Here is a 10,055-nt window from a genome sequence, read left to right as displayed (position 1 = left end):
TTGTGGGTCGGTGGGACGGTGGGGGTGAGGATGAGAGGAGGGTGGTGGGTCGGTGGTGGTGAGGATGAGAGGAGGGTGGTGGGTCGGTGGTGGTGCGGTTGGTGGGCGTCGGTAGGTGGCGGTGGAGGTGGTCGTGGGGTCGGGTAGGTGAGGAAGAGGAAAAGGGGGGAATTTTTTTTTTTTTGAATTATTTGGTTTTTGAATTTTGTTGGATTTTTGAGAGGAATTGAGTTTTTTTGGTTTTTAGAGAGATGATGGGGGAGGATAATTGTGAGATGAGAGAGAAGTGAGTGGAAAAAGAAGGGTTTTATAGTGAAATTAGAGGTTGATTAGGGATAGTAGTGAGGAAAAGTGATTAATTAGGATTGATCCCCTAATTTTAGCACTAATCCTCCCTTTTTCCCTTTCAATCTCATCCCTCCATCCTATCTTTTTAAGGGTCCTAAAGAGGACTTATGAACTCAAGGATTTTTGGTGGACTCACTTGATCCTTCTTCTATATATATATATATATATATATATATATATATATATATATATATATATATATATATATATATATATATATATATATATATATATATATATATATATATATATTTAGGATCGTATGAGAACCCTCCTCGTATGAGAACCATGAGAACTATTGTCCACCATCAGATCTATTAATCCAGCGGACCTGATGATGACGCGCGTCCACCTTACCTTTCTAATTGGAGGTTATTTTTGTCAATTCACTTATTCTTTTATAACATTCTTTCTCTTCTTCCTTACTCGTCTTCTTCATTTAGCTTATCTTACTTTCCCAATTTAATCCAGATACTTCTTATAATCTAGCTGCTCTTCCAATGAAATTAAGGTAAGATCATTCAATTTCTTTCTCCACTTCATAATTGTTTCACGATTATGTGTATTTGATTGCATTTCCCCTTTGTTTTTCCTTCTAATTTAATTTTTTTATTGATTTGTATTGTTGCTTGCATGTTCATCTTTGATTTTTTCCTAATTACAGTTACATTCATTTTATTTTCGATTGTTTTGTTTTCTTCTTTCCAATCGTTTAGGTTTATTTTTGTAGTGTTTTGTATTGTTCCTTTTAATTGTTTTACGATTCTAGGTATTTGATTGCATGTTCCTCTATTGGTATGTATCTTTTAAGCTGCTATGAAGTATTTGCTAAGTTTCTGTTGAAGATTTGAGTTACTCCAATCAGAGGCCAAGTTATTTACAAAATATTCTAGGTGAAGTGCATCTTATTTGTACTGTATGTTCAATTTTTCATCACTATATGTACATTTCCTATGTTCATAGAAATTATTGTCTTTCTATGCTGATTATAGGTTGGTTAGTGATGATAATCGCCCGAGTAGTTCTCGTCCTTTTAAACGGCAGAAGTCTCGCCGTCCCGTGTTTCCATCTGCTGTTACACGCATGTCTCCAAAGGGCTTATTTTACGTCATTCATTGTATGACGTATGAGCAATGGCAAGATATTAATGCAATTGGGTTGGTGGTTTATTTTCGTTGGATGTTGATAGGTTACCTATGCGTCTCGGCTATTGGCTTATTGATAATTTTAATCCAATAACAACTTCTCTTATGCTCTATGGTGGTAAGGAGCTGCCTATTCGAGCTTCTGACGTACATGCGACTTTTGGTCTTCCTATGGGTCCTAAGAAAGTGCAGTTAGCTTCTTATATTGATGAAAGTGAAGAATTCTCAGAATTCTACCACCAATGGAGAAGTCAATTTCCTGTGACATCTGGACTTGTCTTAATCACAACACTTCAAACTTATATTGCAACAAATCAGGAATTAGGCTGTGATCAATTTAAAGTGAACTTTGTTGTTCTTGTTGTCTCTCTTATGATAAAAAACAACCAAAGATCTTATGTGAATCATCATATTCTGAAGTCTTTAATGGATGTGAATGATATTGCTAACTACAAGTGGTGTGAGTATATTTTGGATAGTTTGAGGAATGCCAAGCTGAATTGGGCAGTTAAGAAGAACTATTTCGAGGGTCCTCTGTTGTTTTTAATGGTATAATATTCTATCTATTTTTCAGCGTGTATTTTTTATTCTTCGCTAATTATTATTCTCTTTTTAAATTTTGTACTGATTTTAATGTTCTTGTTTAAATGTTTAGCTGTTTTACGTTGATCGGGTTGTTCACAAAAAGCGGATTGTTGATCGAGATTTTTTCACTCTCACTGGTTGGACCACCACTGCTCTCTATGCTAGACAAAAAGAAGAGATGAAATCGTTTCATTTTGGAGAGGGGACAATAGAAGATATGATGGTGGAGAATGTTAAAACACAATCTGGTTCAGTATCGCCTAATACACAACCTGGCTGCCAAACAACTATTAAGGTAATCACTACATTTATATGTAAGAAAAATATTATGTACTTATGGTTTTGCTGTTCATAACCTATGGTAATTTCTGTCGGAACTTATGTTACACTTTTTATGAACTTATATTTTCAGATTTTACTTGAGTCCTTATTTTCAACTACTTGTTTTTATGTAGGATTATATTCATGAACTTGCATTCAAAACCAAGGCTACTGTAGAGCATTTGATGTCCTTAGAGTCCTTAATAAAAGATCGTCCACCTAAGTTATATGAAAATCCAGACATGAAGAAGTTGTGTAATGTGGCAATGAAGCTAATGAATGAGCCGTATGATGAAGGAGGATGTTCTCAGAATGTTAAAGTAAATGATCTTCTTTGTCACTAATCTTGCTCCGGATAATCGAACATGAACTTGGGTCTTCTAGTCCTACGAAAGTAACCTCGAATGCCACTCTAGATGACGAATTTTATGCCAGCGATGAAGTTTTACTTGCTATTCAAGCAGCTGAAAAGTTTTGTTCAAAGAAACGGGTTCCTTCTAGGCCGGGAACTTCTCAAGTGACTTCATTATTATCTAATTCAACATCTTCTACTCATTGCTCTAACCCAAAAGTACATTATGCTTTCATCTTATATTATTTGATCACTTTAATTATTTCTTTCTCTTTTCAATATTATTTTTTGTGATTTTTTTGGTTTTTGTGTAGGAGTATATACATGACCTTGCTGTTAATTCTGCACGAATGGCTGAAAATATGGTTATTCTTGAGAACAAGTACGAAATTGGAGCTACAAATTTTCCAGAAAACGATACTATCAAACACCTACATAGTTCTACATCTATATTATATCGTACCTATGGAGGATGTAATGAGGACACCACTACCTCATCTTGGTTCACTGATTCAAAAGAAGAAGCAGCTGTAATAGCTTTTGCCAAGGCAGTCGAGGATGCATACAATAAAAAACGGGCAGTAACTTCTACAAGGCCAATCAATCAACATCAATGGCAAGATGATGACAATTCTCATGGTGGTGTTATTCCTCCGTCTTTCAGTCTTGGTTTGTCTCAGGATGAACTTTTTAATAATCCAAAAGTTTCTTTGTTGTCACCAACTACAAATGTTGATCATGATACTGTAGTGCGGGACATTTTGTTAGAAATATCTACTGACCAAAAGGATGAACACGGTGATAAAAAAACAGATCAGGAAGGTGATGATCTCGTTCAGAAAGATGATGACAAGTCGTGTGTGGAGGTTCATGAGGACGCTAATACACAATTAGATTCTGAAAAGACGATTTCAGATGGTGATTGTGAACCTGATTCTGATTCAAGGTTTTCTCCTACCCGCTACCATGTTGTTACAAGGAGGAGAGGTAGTTCAGCAGCACTTGTACCAGAACTTCGTTCTCCTTTTATAGTTAGGGATGTTGATACAGTAAGTAGCCTCACCAAAGTGCAAAGACTTGTGTGTGACTACATATACGCAGACTTCGGACAAGAGAGCCCTCTTTATAAGTAATTTTTCCTTGATTCCTTACTTTCCTTTTTGTACCTACTGTTTTTATTTGCCATCCACTTGTTTATTATTTCTTGGTGATTTAAATGGGATATTTTTCAACAGTGAGAAGGTGTTCATGTATAAGGGCATTACTGCTATTCGTCTTCAGTTTCACAGCCTTAAACCTCAAGAGCTTGTGTCCAGTGCCATCCTTGATTGTTGGTCTGCTTACTTGAATCATCGAGAGATATCAAAGAGCGATTCAAGTCCATTGAGATTTTACATTAGTACATTCGTGCTTGTAAGTTCACTATTTGATTCTTTCTAAAATTTCTAATATTATTTATGTATTTGTTGATATTTGTTTGTTATATTTTAATCTTTTTTGTGCTTCTAGGTTGTGTTTACTGATTATAGGAAGAATAAAAGCGATGAGAGTAGGTACAATTTTTTCGAAAATGCAATGAATGATGAATTGAAGCAATTTTCCAGGAATTCATTAAAATCTATTGACATGGTGATTTCTTTAAACCTTTATCAAGTCTAATCAATTCTATTATCAAGTACTTTTATTTATCAAGTCTAATCAATTTTTTTTCCTACATGTTAGTTTTTCTTTCCGGTCGCATTGAACGCACATTATTATCTCATGGTGTTTGACTTGAAGACCCCTGCATTTTACCTTATTGACAATTGGCTTACTCGCGCCAAAGTTGAAAACTGTTATGGTGATACTCCCATGCTCGTGGTAAGTATTTTTGTAACGATCTGTTTGCACAGGCTTTTGTGTAGCATGAGTACGTGTCACGATCTTAATTACGCACTGCTTATTAAGGGTCGTGATTTCTGTCATGGCTTTTAGATCGTGAATTTGTAAGGCTAGCTAGTTACTACAAATGTTCATATGATCGATTGTTTGCGTGCACTTTGCGATGTTTAATTGGGATTTAGTTGAGTACCTAGTTCATAAACTCCGGAGATAGATAGATAGTTTGAACTTTGAAAAGAGAAACAGAACTTCTGCTTAGTTGATAAGCAATGATGCCGGTCTTACTCGCTTAACAAAATTAAGAGTAGCTGGTCTGAAACATCTGGCTCATCAAGAGCTGGTCTGAAACATCCTATAGCTGTCATCAAATGAGATTCCTGCATAAGAAATGTACTGCAAACAAACTGATTCCGTGAGCACCAAATTCTACAACATTTCAGGAATTTGTAGGCTTTCGGAACCATCTCCTCTCCCTTTGCAGTAGATGTGTCATGTATAAGTGTTTGGCTAGAGTTATTCCTTTCTGAAATATGCAGTTGGCCAGAGTTCCTGATATTTTTAACATGAGGCATGATCTCCGAGAGAATTTTATAGAGGTTACAGTATACTGAGTAGGCGAGTATTCTACTACCTCTTGAGCATCATAGAAGTATGCACAACCCCCTGTCATTAACAGGGGTAAGGATTAAGGAACTCAAAATAGAAGTTGCATAACTATTTCTGTATATTCTTATGCATGTTGCTTTTGCAATAGGCTGCCGCATTTGGGAAGTTTTTGAAAGAGGCCAGAGACACTTATTCTAAAGGAGTTGTGGTATGTACGCTTACTCCCGTCAGGATTAATATGCCTTGGAGGACAACTGACAATGTTGATGATTGCGGAGTGTTTACCATGAGACATATGGAAACATTTATGGGTGATCCAAAATGGAAATGCGGTATTAAAAAGAATGACGTAAGGGTTCATTTATTTAGTTTTGCTTATATTTTGTTGACTGATTATTTCAATTATTGAAAATAGTTTTATTCAAACTATTCTATACATATAGGTTGCAACACTTTCCAAGCTAAGAGACAAATACGTTTCGACTTTGCTTCTTTTTGATGGGAACGAATTGTCTACAGAAGTTCTTCTTCGAGCAAAACACCATCAGAACCAGGTTCAAGGACTCCAGGTTCAAGGAGTCGAGAAAGAAGGTGCAAATGTGTTGATGATTCTAATGAAGCATAATCCCTAGTTTAGGCACCATATGAACTTAGTATCTTTTGTTAGCACTTTGTTATCGCACACCCTATGGTATTGTACTACTGTATACACTATGTGAAAGGTGGCCATAACCATGTAATCATGTAATGCGATTTTTCAGAAAATTTATCAAGCATTTGGTGTTGGACCAATTTCTTTGTTTTCGTTTGGTATCTGAAAATTTCTTTTGCTGGACCAATGTCTTTGTTTTCTCAAGCATTTGGTGTTGGATTTAACAAGGCAGCCAAATAAGAGACATTATGGGGAAGTGAGTCAATCAAATACGGGATTTCTGAAAACAAAGCAACCGAATACAGGAAAGCACGATAAAGACTATCACACATTACACAGTATACCTATATGGTATACTGAATTGTATTGCGATCATTTGTTAGAATAAACGTGGGGTATTCTGAACCTATAGCACAAATTTTCTGAATCTTTCATACATAAGTTCTGAACCTTTCATGTATATTCTGAACCTGTAGCACAAATTTTCTGAATCTTTCATACATAAGTTCTGAACCTTTAATGTATATATCATAACGTGTAATGTGGCTTTGGAGAATGACACTATACATGTAATATATAAGATTAAAAGCAATTTAGAGTCATAAATCATCTGTAGAACATCAATTAAAATTATCCAAAACTTTTAGAACTCTTGTTCGGCCATTGACAATCAATCTTCATCCTCTGAATCTTCATACTGTGAATCTGATTCTTCAACCTTTTTAGAACATGTTCTTGAGTTGTGACCTTTTTTCCCACAAGTCTGGCATACTCTTTGTTTTTTCCCGCATTTCTCGAGCGCTTTTAGAACACTTGACTGAATTCGCTTACCACTCCCCTTATTACGTGATTTTTGTGGAACTTGGATGTTTATCTCTTTAGGAATGTTGCACCTAACATACCTTTCCATTTCCGACATCGTGTTGAGGATTGGTGGCTCGTTGCTTCGATGTTGCTTTATCTCCATTTTGACTTCTCTAAGTTTATCTATTAATATTTGTATGTCTTTCTCATTTTCTTCTGCAAGGATGACACAAGAGTACATTTCTTCCCAAAGCTCATTTATCATTCTTTTTTTGTTGTCTGATTTCCCAACATCCTCCATTTTATTGCCATGCTTATCAAAGACGGGCTTCATCAACGCATTCTTCGTCCATCTATTAATAATATATTTGTCTGGAATCCTTCTTATGTTCTTATGCTTTAAGACCCATATGACATGCTTACATAGCATACCCATTCGTTGATACAAACAACAACTACAAGTGATTTCTTCTCTACTTGTTGTAAATGCAACTTCCCATGTCTTTCTTTCTCTCTCTATGTCGTTGATAATATATACCTCTGTGCCGTCCGTAGCATGTACGTCCACCATGCCACAATTGTACACTGCTGCACATAACTCATTCTGGAAGTCCTTAAAAGTTGCATGCGTGTAAATTTCTGAAGCGTGTTTTTCTAACTGAACTGGAGGTTTCAATGGAGATGTTAAGTGTTTATTTTCCGAGTTCAGTTTTGATTGTTTGTGGCATTGTGCATCCATTGCACTCTCAAAAGACATCCAGAATTCAACAAGAGTCGCATGAGGTGTAAGAAAACGATCGAAGAAACTATTTTCACTCTCTGATCTTGATGTCACCCTCATAATACCCGCCATAAATATTTCTCTAAAATATGCAGGAACCCAATCTTCTTTAATTTCGTAGAGAGACGAGAACCAAGGATGGTCTACCAAATCATAATCAATCATGATATTAGCCCAAGCTTCTTCAAATTCATCAGGTTCACAATGATTGTTCCAAACGCATGCATTTAAACACTTCTTGAAATCCTCGTCTTGCCATAAATACGCATCAACGTTTTCACGAAGTTTCTTCATAATATGCCACATGCATAACCTGTGAGATGTATCTGGAAATACTTCTTCAATTGCTGGTTTCATAGAAGGACATTGATCAGTTATAATTGCTTTTGGTGCACAACCCCCCATTGCATCAAGAAATGCTTTGAAAAGCCATGTATATGCTTCAATGCTCACGTGTGATAGTAGCCCCGCTCCTACTGTTACACACCTTTTATGTTGATCAACAGCAGTAAATGGTACAAAAACCATGTCGTACTTATTTGTACGAAAGGTGGAGTCGATGGAAAGCATGTCGCCAAATAAAGCATAGTTTTTCCTAGATATGGTGTCTGCCCAAAACAGCCCTGATAGACACTGTTTTTCATCAACTTCGAAGTCAAAATAAAACGTGCTACACGTCTCTTTTGTTTGAGAAAAAATATCTACCACCATTTGTGCATCAGAGAAACCAATGTACTATTTCATATCTCTCACAAAGTTCTTGAAATCAGTCTCGGTAGCACCAACATTACTATAACCTCCCGACAACTCTTTCCAACCTCTAAATGCTTTTACTGGCCCCATCTTTAACGTGTCTTGCTTTTACAACAAAGGTCTTCTGAATCGATGTCATTTTCCTGTTTTCCTTCATAAACAACATTGATGATGGTGATGCTAAAATATGGTTGTGTCCTTCATGGAATCCAGTAACCTTATACTTTCCATCTACTTGCAGCGAAAATTGTACCATAGCTTCACATTCAATACGAGTAATCAACCGCACACGATCTGATTTTTTATCTTTACTTGCCTCCCTTGTTCCAGCCTTGTTGCATAACACTCTCCTCAACGTAAATACTTCAGCATTTCCTTTTTTCCTTTTTGTTGTACCCAATCTAGTCTGAAAGCCACAATGTTTTGCATAGTCTTTGTAAAACTGAACTCCTTCTTCTATGGTATTGTATAAATCTCTTAGTTTAGGCTTCTTCTCATCTACGCATGATGGAAAGTACTCCTCAGGTTGTTCTGGTAGAATAGTGCAAATTGGTGTAGACAATAATGTCGAAATCGCTGTACTAACTTCATCATTTGCTTCCATTTAATCTGCACAACTGGAAATTGAAAATATTAGTACACACCCATTGTTACAATCAATCAAACGTTTTCTGAATCTATGATATATAAGTTCTGCACATTTACTATAAATGTTCTGTTATTTTCTAAAATTACCATTAATTTTCCAAAACCAAATTAGAAAAAATACCATACAACATTGAACTCAACTGGATACATTGTTTCACTACATGAGGTCCACAATAAAGTAGTTACAAGTACAAATTACATCGAGTATCTCACACCCAACCCAGTACAAATTTTCTGAACCTACAGTACAAATTTTCTGAACCTATGGTATTTATTTGCTGAACACTACAAAGAAGTACAAATTACATGGAGTATCTCACACAATCAACCCAATACAAAGTTTCTCAACCTACAATACAAATTTCTTTGACCCTATGGTATATATTTTCTGAATTTATGGTATATATTTTCTGAAAAACTTCTATAATACACATCATCTCTAATAATTAATCTTCCAACTCTGATCTTATAAAATTTGTTCAGAAAATATCCACACAATCAATCAAATATCTCTTTAGGAATTTATGAAAAAATCCACACAATATCAACTCTGATCTTATGAATTTAAGATAACAATTACTGAATCCGTACAATTTCATCAATCAAACACAAATTCATGAATCTAAGCTAACAAATAATCAATCCGTACAATTCTTCAATCAAATAACAATTCAATCCACAAAAAAAAATCGAACAAGTTTAATTAGTTGTTTACCTGGATATAATCGATTACTTGCTGTCAATTACTTTGATAATCTTCTATGCAATTGGTTTGATCATCCTTGTTTCTAGATTACGAAGAAAATTTGTGTTGTTTTTTGGGTGGATTTGTAATTGCAGTGACAGGGTTATGAAATTTAGGCATTTTTGACATTAAACAGTGGTTTTTGTAATAAGAAAGGCAAGGTAATTAATTATGCGCGCGTTGATCTTAGCCGTAGGTAGTTTTCATCGGATGGTCAGCAGTGGTTCTCATGGTTCTCATGGGAAGGGGGTTCTCATGGGATCTTAACCCTATATATATATATATATATATATATATATATATATATATATATATATATATATATATATATATATGTTAGGCCCATTTAGCCTGGGTCGACTCTAACCCTGGCCTCGACCTTACTAGGTGATTGAGACAACCAGAGACCGGACAAATCTAACTACTATTTAGCT

General features: G+C 35.5%; 2 protein-coding genes across 2 annotated transcripts; both read right to left on the bottom strand.

The window, feature by feature from the left end:
* Positions 1 to 6,560: 6,560 nt before the first annotated feature.
* LOC141632225 (protein FAR1-RELATED SEQUENCE 5-like) lies at positions 6,561 to 8,186 on the bottom strand. The gene has a single exon (XM_074444788.1). It carries the CDS (start codon positions 8,184 to 8,186, stop codon positions 6,561 to 6,563), a length of 1,626 nt encoding a protein of 541 aa, XP_074300889.1.
* Positions 8,187 to 8,295: 109 nt separating this feature from the next.
* On the bottom strand, positions 8,296 to 8,832 carry LOC141632224 (protein FAR1-RELATED SEQUENCE 5-like). The gene has a single exon (XM_074444787.1). It carries the CDS (start codon positions 8,830 to 8,832, stop codon positions 8,296 to 8,298), a length of 537 nt encoding a protein of 178 aa, XP_074300888.1.
* Positions 8,833 to 10,055: the final 1,223 nt, after the last annotated feature.

The sequence above is a fragment of the Silene latifolia genome, chromosome Y (assembly GCF_048544455.1).
Source record: "Silene latifolia isolate original U9 population chromosome Y, ASM4854445v1, whole genome shotgun sequence".
In the NCBI taxonomy this organism is placed as follows: Eukaryota; Viridiplantae; Streptophyta; class Magnoliopsida; order Caryophyllales; family Caryophyllaceae; genus Silene; species Silene latifolia.
Note: the sequence above shows the minus strand (reverse complement) of the source record. Positions and strands in the feature narration are given on the sequence as shown.

Excerpts from the sequence above, each read along its gene's own strand:
- LOC141632225 (XM_074444788.1), bottom strand. The coding sequence starts at position 8,186 with ATGGTGGTAGATATTTTTTCTCAAACAAAAGAGACGTGTAGCACGTTT.
- LOC141632224 (XM_074444787.1), bottom strand. The coding sequence starts at position 8,832 with ATGGAAGCAAATGATGAAGTTAGTACAGCGATTTCGACATTATTGTCT.